The sequence below is a fragment of the Neolamprologus brichardi genome, chromosome 4 (genome assembly GCF_056152115.1).
Source record: "Neolamprologus brichardi isolate AB-2024 chromosome 4, ASM5615211v1, whole genome shotgun sequence".
In the NCBI taxonomy this organism is placed as follows: domain Eukaryota; kingdom Metazoa; phylum Chordata; class Actinopteri; order Cichliformes; family Cichlidae; genus Neolamprologus; species Neolamprologus brichardi.
Genome location: NC_142107.1, coordinates 3,778,946 through 3,802,167, shown reverse-complemented (window position 1 = coordinate 3,802,167; position 23,222 = coordinate 3,778,946). Strand labels below are relative to the sequence as shown.

The 23,222-nt window shown below is 40.3% G+C and overlaps 3 protein-coding genes across 3 annotated transcripts; 1 reads left to right on the top strand and 2 right to left on the bottom strand.

The window, feature by feature from the left end:
• Nucleotides 1–2,000: 2,000 nt before the first annotated feature.
• Nucleotides 2,001–9,034, bottom strand: shmt1 (serine hydroxymethyltransferase 1 (soluble)). Its single transcript, XM_006797983.3, has 12 exons — nucleotides 8,884–9,034; nucleotides 8,100–8,242; nucleotides 7,844–7,989; nucleotides 7,630–7,745; nucleotides 7,361–7,521; nucleotides 5,498–5,579; nucleotides 5,137–5,349; nucleotides 4,902–5,015; nucleotides 4,688–4,810; nucleotides 3,249–3,365; nucleotides 2,673–2,783; nucleotides 2,001–2,585 (listed from the first exon to the last, which is right to left on the bottom strand). The coding sequence occupies exons 2-12, from the start codon at nucleotides 8,190–8,192 to the stop codon at nucleotides 2,413–2,415; spliced, it is 1,449 nt and encodes a 482-aa protein (XP_006798046.2). The 5' UTR covers nucleotides 8,193–8,242; nucleotides 8,884–9,034; the 3' UTR covers nucleotides 2,001–2,412.
• Nucleotides 9,035–10,850: 1,816 nt separating this feature from the next.
• Nucleotides 10,851–15,083, bottom strand: pdap1b (pdgfa associated protein 1b). The gene is made up of 6 exons (XM_006797982.3): nucleotides 14,956–15,083; nucleotides 14,598–14,689; nucleotides 13,947–14,051; nucleotides 13,688–13,809; nucleotides 13,255–13,406; nucleotides 10,851–11,307 (listed from the first exon to the last, which is right to left on the bottom strand). Exons 1-6 carry the CDS (start codon nucleotides 14,966–14,968, stop codon nucleotides 11,243–11,245), a joined length of 549 nt encoding a protein of 182 aa, XP_006798045.1. The 5' UTR covers nucleotides 14,969–15,083; the 3' UTR covers nucleotides 10,851–11,242.
• Nucleotides 15,084–15,330: 247 nt separating this feature from the next.
• On the top strand, nucleotides 15,331–20,331 carry bud31 (BUD31 spliceosome associated protein). The gene is made up of 4 exons (XM_087840252.1): nucleotides 15,331–15,671; nucleotides 16,119–16,241; nucleotides 17,488–17,654; nucleotides 19,863–20,331. The coding sequence occupies exons 1-4, from the start codon at nucleotides 15,578–15,580 to the stop codon at nucleotides 19,911–19,913; spliced, it is 435 nt and encodes a 144-aa protein (XP_087696378.1). The 5' UTR covers nucleotides 15,331–15,577; the 3' UTR covers nucleotides 19,914–20,331.
• The last annotated feature ends 2,891 nt before the right edge of the window (nucleotides 20,332–23,222 follow it).

Genomic DNA, 23,222 nt, shown 5'->3' with positions numbered 1-23,222 from the left:
ACACAACACAGACATCACATGGGGATACAAGTAGGAGGACAGCATGAGAACAGGAAACAAAAAAACTCCTCTGCACAGTTCTGCACATAAATGTCCACAGTACAACATTATAGAGCACATGGCCAGCAACAGGGTTGGGGATGAGGAGTAATCCCAGGCAACATCTGGCTACTGCGCCGTCTCTCCAGCGCAGGCCTAGACACCCACCCCAGTGTCCTCCGCCCTACCAGGCTAAGTAAACAATCTACCAGCCAACCCAGGTGGCCTTGCATAGAGTGGGAAGAACAGTCAACACACAGTCGTTATCAGGGAGTTTTTGTTCGGCTCCAGCCTTGAGCCCACAGCTGGTGCCGAGGGGATGTCCGCATTATGATGTTGTCGATGTTGTTGATTTTTCTTTTATGCGAGCAGCTCATGAGAATTTCAAAGCTGTTCTTTAACACTCCGACACTGGTCTCTCAATCTCCCATTGGAGAGCCGCGAGCTTCTCCATGATGTTATCAAACTTGCGCTCCGTGGTCTTGTCATTCTTGTGCTCAGAGAGCCGATTCTGAGAACTCACGACTGCCGATTCTGAGAACTCACGACTGCAGTGAGCTGTTCCACGATGTAATCCAACTTTCGCTCAGAGATGTTATTCTGAGCGGACTTCTCCTTGATGTAACCCAATATACGCTCAGAAGTGTTATTCTGAGTATTCACGGCAGACGTAAGCTTCTCCAAGGTCTTATCCATGCTGCACTCAGTGAGCCCATTCTGAAAAGTCGCGCCTCGTCCCGTTGTTTCAATCCCAGCGGGCAGCCATGGGGGGGTTTGAACAGCCGGTTCTGCTTTCTTAATTCTCCGATAAGCCAGGGCCAAGCCAGCTTCGATCAGCAAGAACCCTGTTATCATGGTTCCGAATAGGTAGATATCTTCAGCGTCCTCGATCGACAGTCCCGCCAGGCACACGATCCTCCATTTCTGCCACCCGTCCATCGTGTCTCTGGCAGGGAAAGTCCCTCCAGGGCACTTGGGCTCTCCCAGTGCCCAGACATCGCCTTGAGAAAAGGGTGTCAATAGCATTCAGAGACCAGCTGATCAAATCCATAATTCTCTTTTAGGTTTTAGTGACAGAATGTGAGAGAGTGTTCCAGGGAAAGTAATACACACGAGAGAAGACAAGGACGCAAGAGGCTAAGCAGGGAAGATAAGGGGAAGGAGGAGAGGAGAAAAGTGCGACTGCCTTCACCGAGAGCCAAAGATTCTAATCTAAAATAATCAAATGTATAGATTAAGAAAAATTTAAAACCCCCAAACCAGTGATTGTACCAACATTTGTAGTTTTCAGTAGAAACATATCAGATCCTTGTTTCCAATAAAATTGGGACACCACGTAAAATGTAAATAAGGTTGTTTGTTTAATTTAAAATTGGTACAAAAGCAACACATGAAAGGTAGAAAATTGGATACTTTTTTTTTTTTTTTTTAAATTGGATGCCAGCAGCATGCTATGCTGTTTCAGAGTTTTCTAGTGTCCTGTATCACCTGTTCTTTCAGGATTACTGACCATTTTTCCTGAAAGAGACTGTTATAGCACATACAGATTCATACAGCAGTATCCAGTTTGAGTGAAAATCCAAGTCCAGGATATCTCTTCACTGAGAATTGTACTAGGAAGAAAAAATGTCTACTGGAGAAAACTTTTCACCCTTTGAAACCAACGTCCAGGTTTCACAGGAACACAGGGTCTGGATATTCGACCCTCCACGGACTCGTTCTTATCAAGGTGATTTGAATTTTAATGACCCCTCAACTTTTATTCTACCAGAATTTTTATTTGTCCAGTGCTCTTGTAATGACATTCCAGTCGGCGTCAGCTGTTTTTCTATTGCTGCTAAATCAAGATTATTAAACCACTGTAAGCTTCTAATATCTACTTAACGTAATCAGAGTCCAGAGCACTGATGTACTTAGACTGGGGAAAAAAAAAATAAAGCAAAACAAAACATAACAGCTGAGGTTTCTTTCATTCTTAGTTTATTCAGAATGTAATTATTTTATTTTTAAAGTTGTACTTACGATACTATATATGTATACTATATACTGATAATGTGGTAGTTTGCTACAAAACCTTTGAAGTGTAACCTTAATACAGATGAAAGTGAGATTTCTGATGAGCTCAAAGCTTAAATATGATTGTAACACCCGATCTTGAAGCTAAATGGAAAACACGTAAAAATGGGAAAGGCTCAGTAACAACACAGAATAATTAGATGGGTTTTGAATCTGTTTGAACAGAAATCGTGTCTATCCATGCGAACTGTGAGTCGACAGTCAAAATAAAGGAAAAACAAAAACCCAGCATCATATGCCTTCATATTAATCTTCTTGAATCATCCATTCAGCTGCATTTAGAGTCCGAAATGTGCTCTACAGCTCGGGTAGACCCGGCATTGGGAATTGTCCGGCGAAAGCCTCCACCTCAGCCCTGATCTCCGCTACCCGCTGCTGGAACTTCTCTCCCTGGGATAATGCCTGAACAAACTCCTTCAGAGTGGCTTTGGGATCCAGACTTTTCTGCACCTCCACAGTCAGTACAATGCCTGCGGAAGAATGAAAGCATGGGTTATTTACATTTTGTTTGTGAGAAATATTTTTACACCAATTCCTGCTTTAAAGGAATAAATTACCTCTGTGAATGAACTCAGCCACCTTCCTGAAGTCATTCTCCACCAAGCCTCTGGAGGTAAGAGCCGGCGAGCCGAACCTCAGGCCGCTAGGTCGCAAAGCACTTTTATCTCCTACAAAGATGTACGAGAAAAACTAAGAATGGGACTTTGCAGAGACATCAAGCAAGCAAAAATGGGATCTATCTACTTAAAAAAAACAAAAAAAACAAAACTTATTGTATATCTTTAAATTTCACTTAACTTACATTTTAACTACTGATTTTATCTACTGTTTTTTTTAAATAAATTTTAAATCATGGTTTTTATTGTTTTTGTTTTTAAATTTCTCTGTAAAGCACTTTGAATCACCTTGTTGTTGAATTGTGCTATATAAATAAACTTGCCTTATTCCTCTGCTTCTCCTGCTGCATTGAGCATGTTTATGACAAAAGAATTTACCTCAGGATAAATAAAGTTCTTCTTATCTCATCTTAAATATGAAATGTGCCTTACTTGCCATACTTGTGTATGTTAAACTACTTTGCCTTAATGGTAAACACACACACACACACACACACACACACACACACACAGTACCTGGACAGGTGTTTTTATTACAAGCAATGGCACATGCTTCCAGGACCTTCTCTGCTCGTCCTCCATCGGTTCCCTTGCTGCGCAGGTCCAGCAGGATCAGATGGTTGTCAGAGCCGCCTGCACATTAAGAGATTACAAAAAGGAACATTAGATGAGCACGAAGCTACAAATCATCCATCCACCTTTCTAACCCCACTGAGATAGTGGAGAGCTACACTCTGGGCAGGCTACTCCATCACAGAGAGATGGTCAATCATTCAGGCTCACTCAGGCTTAGGATCCTCAGTTAAGTCAACGACCATATGAGGCTGATGCTGTAATTCAATTCTAATGAATCGATATTTTCCCCCTTTGCACCTACACGCTGCTGAGCTCTCGTCTTCCAATCAAAGCAGTGCAGCAGATCTTTTATTAAGCATCTCAAAAGCTACCATTTTCTTCTCCACTTCTGAAAAAGACTCAAAATCAGTTCTTTTGAGAGTAGATCCATTTTAGGGAAAAGAAAGTCACATGGTGCAAGATCAGGCAAATACAGAGTGTGGTGTGGGCCAAAGAACCTTTCAGAGAGAGCAGTGTGGGTCCTGATGAAAGAGGGAACCATTTTCCAACAGCTGTAGCCTCTTTTTCTTCACCCTTAGATGAAAATGTTCAAGAGCCCATTTATAATAGAGTTTTGGCTCAATCCCTTTTGTTAATTCCTCTAGAACCCCGTCCTCTAATCCATAATTATGCTCTTAATGTCAAAGAAAACCGTTAACACAGCCTTGAACTTGAACTCTTTCATCCTTGGCAACCCAGGTGATGTCCAACCTTCTCCAGATACAAGTCTCATGAACATATTTTTCCAAAAAATAAAAACACCAGATTTGCTTCAATTTGTTTCACGAGTTTATCCCAACCGTGGGATAACCTTTGCATGAATGTCCTTCTTCATGTTGTGCAAAGATTTCCCTAACAGTCTCTTTGTTGGTGGACACATTGCTGCAATCATTCTGACGCCTTCATTTGATTTGTTTTCGAACACTCGTTCTTGGGCATCCACGGCGTTCTCCGTCTTCGACATCCTCCGAAACATTCACAGGATCTTTATTGCCATGCAAACACACATGAACATGCTGGTCTTCTGAAATTTATAAACAACCCTCTCTTTTGAACTATATATAAGGGAGGCTTTATAAAGCATCGCATGCACCATGTCTCATGTTCACATATGACATCAATCAAATAAGATTGAGCAGGGATGGATGGTCAAGTTATTGCGGGATTGGGAACTTCAAGCCTCTTTTACTCTGAAGAATGACAAAATAAAAAAGTAAAGGGGCTTAGTTATACTTTTTGCATCCATGTTGATTGCTCTTCTCCCACTCAGTGTATTTTCAGCTGGCTGTCATGGCAGTTTTCTCTTCCACTTGTCTATTATGGTGCTCTGCAGTACTTACCGGTGACAATCTTGTAGCCATGATCAATAAGAGCGCTGGATAGAGCCCTGCAGTTAGCGAGAACCTGCAATTGATAGGCCTTGAACTCTGGTGTCATGGCTTGCTTCAGAGCTACAGCAACACCTGCCATTTGTAGGAAAAGAAACAAACAAAACACGACCCCAGTGAGAGACATGAAACTGAGTAAAAAGCGAAAGTGGAAGAAAATGACAACCTGCGATGGCGTGGTTGTGCGGTCCTCCCTGCAGTCCGGGAAACACGGCCTGGTTAATCAACGACTCCAAGTTGTACAGAGTCTCTTTTCCTTTGGCATCCACATTCCGCACTCCTGAAGAGATGAAGAAGAGAAAGAGGAGAAGGTCAAATAAAAACACATACCAAGACAAAGGGAGAAAAAGTTCAGTGTTTTCTTTGCCGTTTTTGGCAAAAGCTTCAGGTCCCTTTTATACCTTTTCTGTAGAAAATAAGCCCAGCACGGCAGCCACGCAGTGTCTTGTGCGTCGTCGTGGTAACAATGTCACAATGCTCAAAGGGTGAGGGCACCACTCCGGCAGCCACTAATCCACTTATGTGAGCCATGTCTCCCATCAGATAGGCACCGTTCTCATTAGCAATCTGCTTCAAGCGGGCATAGTCAAGGTTGCGAGAATAGCAGCTCGTTCCTGAGAAAGACAAAAAAACAAAAAACAAAGACAAAGTGTAGAGATTTTATTTTCTTCTCCCGACAAATACCCTCAGATTTAAAGTTCCCAGTCACTGCTCACTGATGCATAAAAGTAAAAAGATAACAACATAGGAGGGATGAACTACCTGCGATGATGAGTTTAGGGTGGAAGAGTCGTGCATTTTCCTGCAGCCTGTCGTAGTCGATGTAGCCAGTCTCTGGATGGACCTGGACAGAGAAGCAGCAGACCACATCATAACCAAAATATAACACCTGCTATACACAAGATGAGGACAACACCACATAGTTGGACTTTGGATAAAACTTGAACCAAAGTGCAATTAGTTGTTTTGATTTTGCCACATCAGATACTGGTCAATTTCAATGAATCTGACTAGAGCTGGGCGATATATCGAGTTTTTAAAAAATATCGATCTATTTTTATACGAGATATAAGATGTGACAATATCCTTTATATCGATATAGTCTATGTTACGTTATAACTATACTTGTGGAGCCGCAAGTTTGCCTCTCTTTCGTCCACTTTTGTCTTTACGCAACGTTACTCGGCCTCGCCCCTCCTCCCCCATCGCTTCACCTGCAGGCAGCGACAAGATGGACACGGCAAATCTCCGTTAACGAGTTACTGCGCATCGTTGGACGCCGTCAACGTGTTAGCTAGCTAACCACGCTAACGAGCTAACCACGCTAACGCCATGCAGCCCAGAGGCGCTGCACGGCCTAAAATCCGTTCATTTTCTCAAAAGTTGACAGCGCGCCTAATGTATGAATTCTGGTTGTGCTTGATGGCCGCGAACAGATTTAATGTGGAACACAGCGCTCAGCAATCTGTCAAAAAATATTTTAGTACGACTTTGCTAAGCTACGGTGCTGCACCGGTTGATGGATTGTCAGAGCATTACGGCTACCGAGGAGCCTCGCGGAGTGATACGTACTGTGCTTCAACGTAATATTACCCTACTGTGTATAAGGACCATAAATGGCACCTGTTAAGAGACACGGTTACGAAGAGGATTTCAAACTCCAGGCTGTCAGTCACGCAGTAGAAGTTGGGAACAGAGCAGCTGTGAAATCTGTCTTTGTTATTATGCTCTGCATCTTTTAGTTTACATTTTGACTGCACAATTGTGAGCTCTTTGTTATGCACAAAAACAACATTGTTTTCTTTTATTTATGGAGCATTATTATTTAATAAATGTTCATAATTTATTTTTGAGTAAATTTTATGTACATCTATGCTCTATGTTAATAAAAGTGCCTGTGTGACATCTGGGACACAGCTTTGACTAAGAACTCTCTTTTTGTTCTTACTTTATGGCTTTAAAAAAATATATTGAGATATATATCTTATATCGCCGTCCAGGTAAAAAATATCGAGATATGAATTTTGGGTCATATCGCCCAGCCCTAAATCTGACGATATTTTTTTTTCAGCATGGATGGCATCACAACCCGTGGGAGATTCAGTCAAACTTCACACATGTGTAGTTCATTGAGTCTGAAGTACTCACTAGTGTTACAGATGGTGTGCTCCCACCACGAGGTGATTTCTAGTGCTCACTTGTTTCCAAAAATCTTATCTTTGACCTTATACACCACCTTAAACAGCAATATCTATAATATTTATGACTTTAATTGAATGAATTTAAGAATGTAGACATGATCAGCGCGACATGCTTTGAGCATTAGAATGGGGACAAAAAGGTGTTTTAAGTGACTTTTAATGTAGTATGATTGTTGGTCTGAGTGTTTCAGAAACTGCTGGGTGAGCGGCAGTTCTCTGATGAAAAAGCCCTGTCACTGTCAGAGAAGAATGGCAAAACTGCTTTGAGCTGATAGGAAGGGAACAGTAACTCAAATAACCGCCTTGATTCTGTGATTTGTCCCAGCTGTCGTGAGGAAATACCAGAGCACATCGCTTCTTTGAGAAATTTGTTCCCAACTCCGACAGAGCCTTTTGGTTCCCGACCATACGTGCGCATACATACCTTGTATGGCATGGACTCAAAGAAGATTGAGGTTGCCGAGATTTTTTTCTTCTCAGTCATGAAGCCGTGCGTCAGGTGACCTCCATCTGGAAGATCCAGCCCCATGATCCTGCCGTGGGGCTCCACAACAGCCGTGTAGACGGCGAAGTTTGCAGGTGACCCTTACCGAGAAGCACAAACGGTATGACAGTGAGTGACAGGAGCACGGCAGATGTTGCATGCTAACGGGTGTAGTCAGACTGAGATTTAAATGCATCCATATTTGATACCCGAGTATGGCTGAACGTTGACACCCCATTTCTCCGAGTCCAGACCGTAGGCCTCCAGTGCTCTCTTCTGACAAAGTCTTTCTAGCTCATCGATATGCTCCGTACCACCGTAGTACCTGTACACATGAATCATGCTCACCATTACAAATAATGTTCATAATGTTAATGCCACACTAATGAGATCAAGCCAGTTGGAATTTTAACTAGATTGTACCTCTGGCCAGGATAGCCCTCGGAGTATTTGTTGTTCATACAGGAACCCAGCGCTTCAAGAACAGCTCTGCTGGCAAAGTTCTCAGATGCTATCAGCTCCAAACCGTACGTCTGCCTGTGCTTCTCTTTTTTAATAATGGAGAACACCTGAATACACACACGCGCACAGATTTCTGTTAGGTGGGAACTCTCAAAGGCCCATTATTAGGTACACGTTTATTAGGTAATTTGATGTTTTACCTCCCCTAAACACAAACCTCTGAGTCGTTGACTGCTAGCGGCTCCAGCAGCATCTTGTTGTGCGATTCCCATTCTTCTTTGCTTATATGACGGGCGTTAGATAAAGACATGATTGCTGTTTTTTTCTTGATCTCACAAAGTGGAAATCTAAAAGATGAGACTTTTACACAGACATAAAAACAAAAACAATATCAATTTGAAAGAAATTAACACCTGTGTGTGATGATACAGCATGCAGACAGCGCTGCTGACAAACTGGCCCTACAGATGCTCCATTATTGCAGCACAAAGCCTCAGACAAAGAGTGAATATGCAGCAGCACACCACCCCTGCTACAGTATTCGGTGATAAGGCTTCATCAGCTAAACTTTGAACCGTCGCACAGACCAAAAAGGTCACTGAACTACACAATAAGCCGCATCACTGGTTATTTTGTAACCCAGATAACAAGCTCACTGCTCCATGAAATGCACAGCTGCCAGATCTTTATCAGACTGTCTCTCCTCATGACAGTCATGTATCTGTGCAGCGCATGCTTCTCATTACTCTTACCATCTCCTGACTGACCCAGAAAGACAGCAACAGCTGTTCAGTGCACACGCTGGCTAAACCTGAACTGAGAGGACCCCTGAACACATCACCAAGTTTAAAAAACACAAAACGTGAAAACTTCTACCTGCAGAGCTAATCTGCTTTAACGAAGGTTAAAGTGCAAAACACATTTATTTCTCCACATATTTTCTCCCTGCTCGCATTAACATTACCGTCCTCTGTGTGTGAAACTTTAACCAGCTCACTCACCGTCTGTGGAGACTCCCGCGCTGTCAGCCTTACACTGAGCTGAAGTTCGAGCCCCTGAGCGCCAACAGTAATATCTGCTTCACAGCGGAGGGTAAAGTCCGCCAAACTTCCCACCAATCAGCGCATTGCTTCTTCTTCGTTTGCTTTTTATCCTGCGTGCTACATTCTTTACTGCCACCCTGTGCTACGGGCACAGACATGAAGACGACTGTGAGGAAAAATGGAGATCAGCTCACCGGACACATTATTAGGCACACTTATTAGCATGCTCATGGATATGCTGGGATTTTCCCACACAAACACAAACATATGTAGAGTTTACAGAGAATGATCTGAAAAGGGGAAAATATCCAGTGAGCAGCAGTTCAGCTAACCCCCTTCCACCGTAGGAATCTTACAGTGGACTGAAAGCAGGAGACATTGCATTGGAAAACTTTTATTTCTTATAAATGTAGTCATTAATAATAGGAGGGGTTGTGGGTTGTTGTTGTTTTTTTACTTACCTCACATTGGCCATGTTTAGTAGCTGCATTTCTGGATTTTTAATGTACAATTTTATATTCAGTTAAAACAAACATTACTTTTGTCCTTGTGCCTTACTCCTCCTCACATAGACCGGTGTCTGTAAACCCTTAAGATGGTTATGTGGAAGAATCAGTGCATTCCCAAAAGCACTGATTTGCTGCCAAGTGATTGGCTGATTAGATATTTGAAGTTAATGAGTACCTAAAAAGATGTACCCAATAAAGTGGCCAGTGAGAGTATATCTATGCATATCATGATGAAGAACAGCTGTAAAATGGCACTTCTTATATCTAACTTTGGACTGTTGGTGCCACCACAAACACACGTCTAACAGAAATCACATTAATTACATATTAAATTGTCCACAGTTAAGATCAAATGATAGATAAATGTGATTAATAGCTTCAGCCATTTCAGTTCATTATAAATGTATAACTCCCAAAGAAATAAATTATATTTTCATTGATGCATCTTCTCATGTGTATTTAAATGCAGTTCTGTATTTTTCTATTTTGCATCTGTGGTTTGACTGAAGCTTGTAAAATATTATTTGGCTTTTGTGCGTCTTTATCAGTCTCTCACATCATTGTGGTGGAATTTGTGTGGGCCCACTTCTTAACTCGTGAATGACCTTTCTTACTGCAGCATGACAGACTTCAAATTGTTTAGAAATGACCTTATAATGCTCCCAGATTAATGTACAACAACAATTCCTCCTCTGAGATCAGTGCTGAGGTCTTTCCTGTTTGTGTTAACATACACACAGCCCAGCAAACTGACAAAACCTCTGTTTTTATGGAGGTGGCCACACTGACTGATGATCAGTTTATCAAGTTCATTTGATTAGCAGAACTTGCCGCTACTTACTGTTTCTAACAGAATTAAGAGGGTAAGGGTGGACTTCATCTTCGTTTTTCACGTGAGTCAAATTTAGGTTGATAGTCTCAGATAAAGAAACCACCTATTTGCGTGCAAGTTAATTTATTGTAATAAACATAATTTGTTAGCGACAAAGGGTTAGATTAAAACTAATTTGTAATACATGTACTGAACCCATCGTGCCATGAGCTTTTTCATGTCATAGAATGAGTGTGGCATCTGGGACACCGGTCAAATCTTTATTTAAATGCTCCTAATTATTGGGTTGCAGGTAACGCTTCCATGCATTATACCAATGACTACCACACTTCCAAAGCCATATGTTACTCATTTTAATTTATCAGTTACATTACCTGATAACTATTTGATTTTTTTAAACTACCTAATGAATGCTGTCTAAACCTGCAGTGAATCAGCAGACTCCACAAAGTAAATATCAGCAATAGTGACTCATCTGACTTCCATATCAGCAGACCCAGACGTGGACTCTTGCACCTAAAGTTACAAAAGTCTCCTCTACACCAGGACATACCGGTAAAGAAGCAAATAAATGAACAGACACATTTCACTGGTTCATCTTATTAATCTGAAATATTTTCATGAGTCAGTTATATACAATGTAAGTGCCCCCCCCCCAAAAAAAAACCCAAAAAAAAGAGTGGCAAAGCTCAGTTAGGAAAGTTGAAATTGTACAATGATGAGTTTACCATGTTCAATATCGAGGGGTTCATCCCAATGTACGTGAATTTGATTTCAATTGTAGCTTTACTTCCTGGAAGGAACGAGGCCGTTATTCCCACGCCACAATATACACAACCCCTCTTCACTGGTGTCTTCTCCGACGGTCACACGTTACAGTAAATATCAAATACTCTTCATAGATCTTCCTTTAAAAATAGTCAAAGCTATATTGCCTCAGTCCATGCGCAAGTGAAAACGCTTCGGATACTGTGCATCATTTGAGAGATAGGGAGTTTATTCCTTTAGCTGCTGCTGCTGCTGCCACCGCCGCTTCTTTTGCTGCAAAGAGAAAATTCAAGATGAAAACAACCAGTTGTTGTAGTGGACCTAGGATTGATTAACTACTAATCCACGACTACTGCAAATGCTGGGATTGTGTCTATACGTTTCTGGAATCAGACTAGACATCAATACATGCTTAATAGACCATCTCAGAGCAGGAAATCAGTCACATGAATCACAATTGTTTTGGAGAAGACTAAGCAGGATTAAGTACTTTGTCAGCTTTCTTAATTTAATTCTGAACTTCAGTGTGCATGACTCAAGTCACAGCCTGACCTGACTATCAGAAATGTACCTACACATGGCAACAACTGGATATTATTGTCAAAGGTCTGTTTGACAGCAATAAGTGAGTATATTGTTAGCACAAGGATGAGACAAAATGTAATAAGCTTCAACTGTGTTTTGTGTTCTGCCAGTGTAAACAAGTGCTGTTTTTTTTCTACTCAGAGTCAACAGGAGACTTCTTTCACACAGAAATACATGCACACACTGTATAGGACAAGAGAGATTTATCAACACTAACAAGTTTATTAAAGTACACCTAATATGCTCTTTCTGACTTTTGTATCAACTGTGGACACTCATGTTATCAAGGTCAACGGTAAAAAAAAAAAAAGTTAGATCTTTCTGATTAGTCTCTGAGAACGAAAGGTTCAGGCTTTAAACTGCTCCAAACACTCAGTGTCAGACAGGTTTTTTTCTACTGTTGGCTCTGTATGACATGAATTAGAGCAGAGATCCTGAACATAGTCATTTCAGGTAGATGGCTCTGGCATGAGCACAGAAGCCTCGCCCACCTGTTGTTTCAAGCCTGCTGGCTGGGCGGGACAGCCAATCAAGAGAAAGGTTTGTCTTAAAGGAGGAGACACTAAAACAGCCTACTGCAGACAAAGGACATACCAAAATGCTCAACCAAAGACTAGTATGAGAAATATGGATTCTTTTTGAAATGGGAATCATTCAAAGCTATTTTAAAGGAGTGGAACTGAAAACAAGCGTAACAGATCAATGCCGGGAGATACAAGTATGGCAAACATCAATTACAATACTGCCATAACTGTGACAATCTGGCTTTGTAACACCAATAATAACACTTTGACCATTGCTGCAACTCCTCAGGAAAAGTGCAGAGTAATCGTGCTTGTCCTCCACTTGGTATAAGACACAAGAAAAACAAATATGAGCTAATGGGAGAGAAGTGGGACATATAGCACTTGCAAAATAAGGCACTAATTCAGGTTTTGTACAATGTAACAGGACAGTGATTTGTCCCTCAACTAAGTCTTATCACCACTTTAAACTGTAAGACATATATTGTTATGTTGTATGACTGCCATTGAGTATTGAAATAGAAAAACAAGGTTTTAGGTAAATTATTTTAATTGATTTAGTAAACATAAAAAACACTTTATTGTGAGAGCCTCTCCTTGCTGAAAGTCAGTGAGGAAAGTAACATATTTATTACTAACTGAAAACTGGAGATAAGATGAGTAAAAACATCATAAAACAAGTTCGGAGGTAACGGTAAGGGGACTGGTACTCCTATAGCACCTTTCCATTTTTAAACGGCGGTCTACGATCACACACAATAAATTAGTGCTTTTATCTAACCCTAAGCACCTTTTAATATCTAATATCGTAAACTAAACCTGTTACAATAATAAATATATAATACATACTGTATACTATTAAAAATAGTATGTATTTTCACTCCTCCAGCTGCCCTTAAGATATCATCGAAAAGAATGCTGAACACTAAAAAAAGTAATAGGGTGTAAGGTGTGCCAATAACAGTGCAGTTTTTCCGAAAATAAATGTAAAGAATTCACTTTCATTGCCAGTTTTCCTCACAGGAAACTCAACATTTACCACCTGCTGTTTAATTCAGTCTGTGCTGTTAAATAACCACTTATGAAATGCCTGCACAGCTGAGGTACTTACCTTTTTTCTCCTCTTCTTTCTTTCTCGCCGCATCCTCTCTCTGTTTTCTAATGATGGCGAGGCGAGCGAGGTCAGCTTTGGCCTGGTCTGTCTTGCCGGCCAAGTGCATCTTCATGTAACGCTCCTTGGCCTTCTGCTTCTCGATCTCTTCTCTGTGCAGAAGAACATGTTTCAAGGTTAGAGGAATGACAAGAGTTCAGTTTTGCTGTAATGTTCTACACACAAAAAGCCTTTATGACACGTAGTCAACTCAGATTAGATTTGTGTGTACCAAACAGCTTTTTCTCAAACTGTTAACAATTTGCGCTTCAGGTTCATAATCCACAATAGTCCAAATGTCATAAGCTCATTGAAAAGGTTTCATTTAATACTATACTTTCAAGTAAAGTCCCCTATTGGCACTAATACAAGGTGACAGGCTGATGACACACACCTCTCTCTCCTTGACAATTGCCGGGGCTCTTCCAGCTCAATCTGCGTCACCTTCTTGGACTTCTGAGCCACTCTGTTGGGGTTCTCAATTTCTATCAATCCCTCGACACCGGCTCTCCTTCTCTGCAGACAAACACCAACATTTCATACAGTGCAAGGCAAACACTAACAACATATTGAGATCATAAGAAGTGCTTTAAGTGTGCACATTAAATAACACATTGGCCTTTATGTACATGATGGAAAAGCTGTGGCAGTACCTGGGAATCTTCATCATCGCTGTCCTCTGATCCAGAACCTGGTAGCTTCTCTTCTGCTGTGTCATTCTGAGCTGCACCTTCCTGCTCCTGCTCTTCTTGCTCTTGCTACAATACATAAATGACTGTTATTTTTTACATAATAAAGATGTTTAACTAAACATCTAATCGCTGAGATACCTTAAGAAAAAGAAGTGCAATTTCAATTTCAACAATACATCTCAATTTCTCTACATGATATATTTTTATAAAATGGCATAACCCCCTCCCTTTGTTTGGTAGCTCATTAAATAAAAAGGTTCTATAGCAGATGGTGAAAACTGTAACTTTTCAGTCATTTAGTTGTTTAGCTGTTACTTAATCACTTTGGTTCAGTATGAGTTGTTATGGGGGGGACTGGCTTTTCTTTTTCAATAAGAAAACCTATGAAAAAAAGTGGGCCGGACTGGATTCTTTGCTGGACCGATTCTAGCCCCCTTGCCTTATGTTTGACATCTCTGACGTAACAAGGATAACTTTCAATCAAGAGTGTCTAACAAAAATGTATCCGGCTAAGTTTTATTCTTTTCAGCTGCTTTCGCGTTGCATTGTGGGAAATGTAGTCTCCAGCCGGTCTACTTGTGTGGGACATGACTGAGTGTACACTCCACCAACCTTTCTCCTCTCCTTTTCTGCCTTCATCTGGGCATCTATCTCTTCGGGGCTGGTGTACGTCCGCATCCGACCCTTGTGGCCACCTTTCTTACCTGGAAGGACGACGAAAAACACAGATGTAATCGCATTTTGTACAGAGCACGAAAGAAAGAGCGGACAGACAGGCATCAGATGAATCTGAGCAGTTTATAGACATGCTGGCACAGGCCTGCTTAATGCTGAAACATCATTCAGAGCGTAGTTATGCGAGTTAGAATGCCGCCCCTGCGGTACATGTCGATCGGGTGGCTAACAGCGGACAAACAAACATACAAAAATGATTTCAGTCCATTCGAACAACTTTTAGAGTCACTCTTACCTCCTTTTGGCATTTTAACAAACGAAGTCTTTACTATAAAGTCCCTAACCAGTGAACACTGACAGAAAACATAAATGTGGCGGCAGCGACACAAACTGACAGCTGGCTAAACTCACAGTTGCGATCAGCAGCAGTATATTTTGAGTTGTCCAAGGATATGCCGGTTCATAAATAGTGAACACATGGGTTTTTTGGTAAGCCCGTATGCCGCTATGAACCACACATAAAATATTCCAAGAAACGTGTTAGTTATTTTTCTAAATAACATTGGCTATCGTAGTGTAGAAATCTAAATAATGCCCTTAAATGTAAGGCAATTTGTAAGACTGCTAAAGTGATGCAATAGACCAGGCCCGACAGTAAAACATACTTAACCGTACGAAATAAGTATTTTAGGGGAACTTGCATAGTTTATTAGGCTGAGACAAGTTTTAAGAAGTTACTTAACGCCTTTATAAAGAAGTTATCTTAAGGTTCGCGCAATGACGTCGTTCGAGAGACGGAAGGCCTTTTAATCAACCCCCGCATGTGACGTCATATATACGCGCCTGAGAGGGGCTCGTAAGACAAACAGGAAAATACTTAGAGCGTTTTGTTGCATTTTTAGCTAAACATAGACAAAATGCCAAAAGTAAAGAGGAGTCGAAAGCCTCCCCCAGACGGCTGGGAGCTCATTGAGCCCACTTTGGACGAGCTGGATCAGAAAATGAGAGAAGGTAGGTCAGGGAAGTTTCTCGGGGTGATCGGCCGTGGGGCTGTATGCGCAAAGTGCGTCCTGTGTATGACACTGTGAAGCAGCATGGTCTCCCCACACTGATGGATTCGGGTTATTCAGTTTAAGTACATGTTTATATTTGAAACACAAGTTGGCTCTCACCTGAGTTATGTGTATGTACCCACAGTAAAAAATTGGGGTGAGGTGGGGTGGGGGCGGCGGCAGTGGTTTTCCTGGATTTCCTGTTCACATCAGCTACATCCGATAACTGGGAAGAAATGGGAAGCTCACCTGGCCCATCATATTTCTGCTTACAGGTGCCAAAATCCTGTGTGGGTTCACCACATTAATACATTGCATTGTATCAGTTCCCCAAGGCAGGTAGTCCTTGTGATGTCATGCTCCTGGTATCAAAGCTAACCATCCTGAATCTTGTTCTGTGTTCTAGCTGAAACTGAGCCGCACGAGGGGAAGCGAAAGGTGGAGTCCCTCTGGCCCATTTTCAGGCTGCATCATCAGCGGAGTCGATACATCTATGACCTATTCTACAAAAGGAAAGCCATCAGTAGAGGTGGGCATAGCCAGCTGAAGTGTTCCATTACACAGGTTGTGTTTAGGGCAGCTATGGACCACTGCTAGCACTTTCCTCTCCTTGGAGGACCACTTTAGTCTTCAAGTATTACAAAAAAACCCTAACAAACAAACAAGAAAACACCCACAAAATATTTCAGAAAATGTAGTTTTGTTGTTGTTGTTGTTGTTGTTGTTTTTAAATTTCAGATATTGTATAACAAAACAAAACTGCACAAGTAAACACAATTTTTTTCTAACTTCCAAATGAAGCCTTTTATTGAACTACCAAATAAACAAATTGGTACTTTCTTTCTGGCCAGACATGTGACAGCACTTCTGCTAATATTTTGTTTGTATTTAACACAATAAAATATAGACATAAGTGTACACAATAGTTTTTGAGTGCTAGTGAAAATAGTTTTCTTTACAAATAACTCTCTCACTAAAACACTCACAGCCAATCCCTCAACATGTTTGTACTCTGCTCATTTTGCCTTCGTATTAAATAATTTTTTGCTTTTTAAAGAACTTGTTTTAACATTGCACTCAACAACAAACAACAAATCCTCCCTAACCAAAAAGGAACTTTAAGGGCCAAATTGCATTATATTTCTTCACATCAATATACAGGCTGAAAGTGGCCCCTGGGTTGTGAGTTTGAGACCCCTGGTCTAGGTATACGCATTCATAGTGCACTTACTCGGACTATACATGTGGAAAATGCATCTATGAAAAGCCATCAGTGTCTTCATTTGGTCTGGAGACTCGTGGCATTGGTGGCTGGGAAGAAACTCTTATGTCATGGCATCAGCAGCTTGTTTTGAAATGCAGTAAAGGCTAAAGCTAAAACATTTTTTAAATAACATTAAAACGCTGGGGGGGAAAAAAAACACTGAAACAATAATCCTCTCTCCCCGAGGTAATTTGTACATTGACAAACTCTGGTAGGAGGTACAGGATTCCCTCATGTAAGCCTAACCACTATACTCATTTGTTCTTCTGTTAGTTTTTGAGGTGAATATTTCAAATGATAATTATTAATTATTAATTGTTATTCATTCTAAAGTGTGTATGCCTGTTTAGGGTTTTTGTCTTGATTTGTGTTGATGTCTAATTATTGATGCAACAGTTGCCTGATCCAGGACGAGTTTCTTCTATGGGAGATGGTAAAGGTATCTTATCTTAACATTTCCTGTACTGGAATGTACAAGATATCAAACCTTTACTGGGTTTCGTCCTTGCAGAGCTATACGAGTACTGTATAAAGGAAGGCTACGCAGACAAGAACCTCATTGCCAAGTGGAAGAAGCAGGGCTACGAGAATCTGTGCTGCCTGCGTTGCATCCAAACACGAGACACCAACTTTGGAACCAACTGCATCTGCAGAGTCCCCAAGAGCAAGCTGGAAGTTGTAAGTCTGGCAGTATTTTAGCATTTCTTGTTAGACTCGTCTTTTCAAACAGTTTACAAGGAAACATCGGTTTGAGCTTGTTTCTGTTTAGACAGAATTTGTGTGTTTGTATGAAGAAAACACAAAAAGGAAACAGAAAAGGAGACTAGAAAGCTGACAAATTGAAGAAAATATGAGCTTATTTTCTTGATCAAGCAAACACGTTCAATGTACAGTAGCTTGCAAAAGTATTCGCCCCCCTTGAACTTTCCACATTTTGTCACATTACAGCCACACCAATGGATCAATTTTATTGGAATTCCACGTGAAAGACCAACACAAAGTGGTGTACACGTGAGAAGTGGAACGAAAATCATACATGATTCCAAACATTTTTTACAAATAAATAACTGCAAAGTGGGGTGTGCGTAATTATTCAGCCCCCTGAGTCAATACTTTGTAGAACCACCTTTTGCTGCAATTACAGCTGCCAGTCTTTTAGGGTATGTCTCTACCAGCTTTGCACATCTAGAGACTGAAATCCTTGCCCATTCTTCTTTGCAGCTTGAGCTCAGTCAGATTAGATGGACAGCGTTTGTGAACAGCAGTTTTCAGATCTTGCCACAGATTCACGATTGGATTTAGATCTGGACTTTGACTGGGCCATTCTAACACATGGATATGTTTTGTTTTAAACCATTCCATTGTTGCCCTGGCTTTATGTTTAGGGTGGTTGTCCTGCTGGAAGGTGAACCTCTGCCCCAGTCTCAAGTCTTTTGCAGACTCCAAGAGGTTTTCTTCCAAGATTGTCCTGTATTTGGCTCCATCCATCTTCCCATCAACTCTGACCAGCTTCCTTGTCCCTGCTGAAGAGAAGCACCCCCAGAGCATGATGCTGCCACCACCATATTTGACAGTGGGGATGGTGTGTTCAGAGTGATGTGCAGTGTTAGTTTTCCGCCACACATAGCATTTTGCATTTTGGCCAAAAAGTTACATTTTGGTCTCATCTGACCAGAGCACCTTCTTCCACATGTTTGCTGTGTCCCCCACATGGCTTGTGGCAAACTGCAAACGGGACGTCTTATGGTTTTCTGTTAACAATGGTTTTCTTCTTGCCACTCTTCCATAAAGGCCAACTTTGTGCAGTGCATGACTAATAGTTGTCCTATGGACAGATTCCCCCACCTGAGCTGTAGATCTCTGCAGCTCGTGCAGAGTCACCATGGGCCTCTTGGCTGCATTTCTGATCAGCGCTCTCCTTGTTCAGCCTGTGAGTTTAGGTGGACGGCCTTGTCTTGGTAGGTTTACAGTTGTGCCATACTCCTTCCATTTCTGAATGATCGCTTGAACAGTGCTCCGTGGGATGTTCAAGGCTTGGGAAATCTTTTTGTAGCCTAAGCCTGCTTTAAATTTCTCAATAACTTTATCCCTGACCTGTCTGGTGTTTAAATCCAATCGAGAATCTGTGGCAAGATCTGAAAACTGCTGTTCACAAACGCTGTCCATCTAATCTGACTGAGCTGGAGCTGTTTTGCAAAGAAGAATGGGCAAGGATTTCAGTCTCTAGATGTGCAAAGCTGGTAGAGACATACCCTAAAAGACTGGCATCTGTAATTGCAGCAAAAGGTGGTTCTACAAAGTATTGACTCAGGGGGCTGAATAATTACGCACACCCCACTTTGCAGTTATTTATTTGTAAAAAATGTTTGGAATCATGTATGATTTTCGTTCCACTTCTCACGTGTACACCACTTTGTGTTGGTCTTTTACGTAGAATTCCAATAAAAGTGACTCATGCTTGTGGCTGTAATGTGACAAAATATGGAAAAGTTCAAGGGGGCCGAATACTTTTGCAAGCCACTGTATATAAAATAGCCAGTATGAAAAGATGCTGAAAGGATGATCCTCTCGTTTTTATTTTATTTGTGACAGAAAGAAGTAGCTTATGATCTGCTTCTATTAAAAAAAAATTTGCTTAGTTTTACAGAAAATTACACAAAAAACAAGTTATGGGAATATATTGTGCAAGATGTTTGAACCAATATAAAAGCCCAGATAAATATCCTACTTGACTCCATGTTTTTTGTGAGGTGTAGTCTTTATGTAAATCTTTAAAATAAAAAAAAGATATGTCAGGAGACTTGATGATGTTTATGTATTTTAATAAGCAAGAATTTGGAGTTATAAATACCCGTCTGACCTCTGCTGTGTCTTTTTTCCCTGCAGGGAAGGATCATTGAATGCACCCACTGTGGATGTAGAGGATGTTCTGGCTAACCCTTACTTGTATTTTTGGACTTATGATTTTTCTGTCAGAACCTTGAAGCAACATTATCTTTTTGGAGTTGCCTTCATGTAAAATAATCTGTCATTTTCCCATCCATCACCTTGAGTTGCCATTATAGGGGAGAAAAACAGTGGAAAATGATAATACACCAAGAGGGGCCGTGTTGAGTATATTAATTTTCTGTTGCGTTGTTTTTTTGTTTTTGTCTTTTTTAAATATCTTGCTAAAGCTTGCAGCTCCAAAAGAACCAACTTAAGACCGGTTGTTTCTGGGTCAGGTCATTCCAGCAAGACAGCCACTGTGGAGGTCATTTTTAATGTGCTTGTTTCATTTAAAGCGCGGTGTTTCAATTTGCTTTAGATTCATCACTGTTATAGTGCAGTTTTAAATAAAGTGTTTCAGATTGTCTTGCTGTCTTGTTTTGCTTTGTTGTTGTTGTTGTTGTTGTTGTTGTTGGGGGGGGGAAGAGTTGTGTGTTTTGTTTTGTTTTGTTTTTCAATCAAATAGAATCTAGACTTTAACAGTCTTCATCTGAAGAAGAGTATATTTTAAGTAAATAGCTTGCTGAGGACAAGTTCTGATTCTGTTTGTCGTGTTAAAATAAATCCCCAAAAGGCCTAAGGTCTCAAAGATTCAAGTGTAATCATAAAAATGAGATATGGATAATTGAGGATGGGTACTTTGCATTTGCATGTTCTAAGTATAAAATATTGATGTAATATTTTGTATGTGTTTCATCGCTACAATGACGCAAGGCTCCACAAGCATGTAGCTTTAAAGGTTATGGAAGTAAAGATTAAATGCAAATTAAATCAAGACCTAAGTTTATCAGTGAACTTTTAATAATTCAAAATGCCAGGCTGTGTCTCGATTTCAGATTAATAATCTATAGCAAACATATTATGATTATGCATTATATACACCCGCATACACATCATGAACAACAATAACTGTGATCCAATAATGAAGTCACTATTAGGGCGTCATATAGTGGGCACACTATAGTGGAAATATAGCTCATGTAACATATATACACACAATCTTTTTCATATTATCAGAGGTCCCTCAGGTACGGAGATCATTTATGTATAAAAAAATATTTACTCCAACAGTGACACAGAAATTACAGAAAAAAACTGCTGAGAATTCAGGATCAGAATTCAGGATCACAAGTAGCTCATAAAATTAATCATTTTTAAATGTCACAGCTTTCTTACTTACTTTTCTTTTTTAAATGCAATTTTAAACTTAATTACAAATGCAAAACTTGCAATACCAGATAAGGCCCACCAGGGGGAGGTGTACCTTTGTCCATATTTCTTTATGGACAACAATTTGTCCATTAAAATGAGGTAAGTAAGTTAATGTTTTATATAATAGTGGTGCCACATTTTACTTGCTTTATTCATTTTGATGTTTGAAAACGGGGTTAAAATAAGTGTATTTGTAGATTTGATCGAATGTATTTGTCTGTTTGACTCCTGGCTTATTAAAAGAGCCAAGTTAATGTTCCTGTATTCTTACAGCCCACTTAAAAATAAATAAATAAATCCAGTTGTAGTCCTACCTTTTCACGAAGGAGCTCTTGCACAAGGAAAGACCTAATTTTGAGATTTAGGCATAATTTTACTATACACAGACATAAACAGATACACTGGTAGCACAATACAGGAAGAAATGCAAGATTCCAACAGAAGCCTACAGTACTGTGCAAAAATCTTGACCAACCCCACATTTATTTTTATTTAGAATAACTTTATTATCCACAATTTATTATTAATGGACAATTCTCTTTGATTCACCAAGTTATAAATCAATCAAGTGACTTCATATCAACCCACATATACATGTACAAAAAAATGTCATTACAAAACTTCAATACAATGATAAAAACATATCAGAGCATCTAATTATTCAGTATACTAATTGCTCTGAGCACAAATGTCCATGTATGTTTGGCTGTTTCAATAAATCGCTGCATCCATTTCCAATTTTTCTAGAAAATTCCAAAGAAATAAGGAGTGACTGACACTATAACATTTTGTAACTTGGGTTTGTCCTGTTGAATTAAAAGATGGACATTACGTGCAGACTTTAACAAAGGAAACACAAAGCAGTGACTCAATGCCATCTTTATTATTTTGCTCTTTACATTGTAAAGATCAAGAAGTTTTAAACTTGGTGATTAAAAAACTGCAGATGATTTCCACTGTTTTCTTTAACAAACTCAAGTTTAATGAGAGGAGAATCGGCATTATGAAATAACATCAGTTCATGTTCAAGTTCATGAACAAAAGAAAGTGATTTCAGAAGCATAAGTGTGACCACACAGAGCACACCTGAGCACAAAACAAACATGCTGCCACACAATGCCTTCATAAGCAATATCATCTGATTTGCTGCTTGCTGCTAAAACTCTGGTTACAGACATCTATGAAAAGTCAAGTCATCAGTGAAAGTGAAGAAATGTAGTTTTAAAAAGCCAAACCACAGATAATATTGATCATACTATATAATATTGATAGATCTTAATTTTCAGGTGTTTTCATTTGGTAGTTTTTAACTATCAGAATAAAACACAAATGTATGAACAGTGCGGTGACCCTCCTCGGCTTGTATTTGTAGGTCACATAACTATTGGGCGGAGGTGAAGAAGTCTAGCTGCCTAGCTGTCGTCAAGGGGCAACTGTGGCTTCGAGGACATAAGGAGCTGGCCTGACTCTAATGCATAGTAACTCATCCAAGCATGCATCACACAGCTGATTCACTCACTTTCCTTGTTGTGCTTAATGCTTCACATCCTTGTGTGGTCTCACACTTCAGAGAAAAGCTAGAGCAATGAAAGAGGGTGCTTTTATTTGTGATGAGCTTTAGATCATTTGAACAAGACTAAATGTTAAGAAAATAGACAAACGAGCCCCTTTTTACTATAAAAACCAAGGAGCAAGTTAACGGCTCTCATTTATATGCATCTAAAAGTGATTATCAGTGAGTGGTGTTACAAGTTGCGGATCAGTCTTAGAGAGTCTCATGTTTGCAAGAGGGTCTGCAGAGGAGAAACACTGCAAGGTGAAACAACCATAAACTTAAACCTCAAGAAACATTTTGCTCAAAGACACTCAGTAATCTCCCATTACAGCTACGCTAGGAAATCACACACTAACCGGCAGGTCCGGGTGATGCCGAGGGCAAACAGAAAAACTGGGACTGGGACAATCGCCCAACAACCGTGTGAGATTGAACCTCCACCTCTTCTGACTTCAAGGTTTGGGGATGAAGGAACGCAGCTGTTTGGAACC

What these genes read in the sequence shown, in the direction of transcription:
- shmt1 (XM_006797983.3), bottom strand. Translation starts at nt 8,192, where the DNA reads ATGTCTTTATCTAACGCCCGTCATATAAGCAAAGAAGAATGGGAATCG. An exon ending in GCTTATTTTCTACAGAAAAG is followed by an intron (nt 5,016 to 5,136) that starts GTATAAAAGGGA and finishes TCATCTCTTCAG; the next exon opens with GAGTGCGGAATGTGGATGCC. An exon ending in GCACAACCACGCCATCGCAG is followed by an intron (nt 4,811 to 4,901) that starts GTTGTCATTTTC and finishes TACAAATGGCAG; the next exon opens with GTGTTGCTGTAGCTCTGAAG.
- pdap1b (XM_006797982.3), bottom strand. An exon ending in CAGAAAAGGAGAGGAGAAAG is followed by an intron (nt 14,052 to 14,597) that starts GTTGGTGGAGTG and finishes TATGTATTGTAG; the next exon opens with CAAGAGCAAGAAGAGCAGGA. An exon ending in GCGATGATGAAGATTCCCAG is followed by an intron (nt 13,810 to 13,946) that starts GTACTGCCACAG and finishes GTTTGTCTGCAG; the next exon opens with AGAAGGAGAGCCGGTGTCGA.
- bud31 (XM_087840252.1), top strand. Translation starts at nt 15,578, where the DNA reads ATGCCAAAAGTAAAGAGGAGTCGAAAGCCTCCCCCAGACGGCTGGGAG. An exon ending in GGATCAGAAAATGAGAGAAG is followed by an intron (nt 15,672 to 16,118) that starts GTAGGTCAGGGA and finishes TCTGTGTTCTAG; the next exon opens with CTGAAACTGAGCCGCACGAG. An exon ending in AAGGAAAGCCATCAGTAGAG is followed by an intron (nt 16,242 to 17,487) that starts GTGGGCATAGCC and finishes TCGTCCTTGCAG; the next exon opens with AGCTATACGAGTACTGTATA.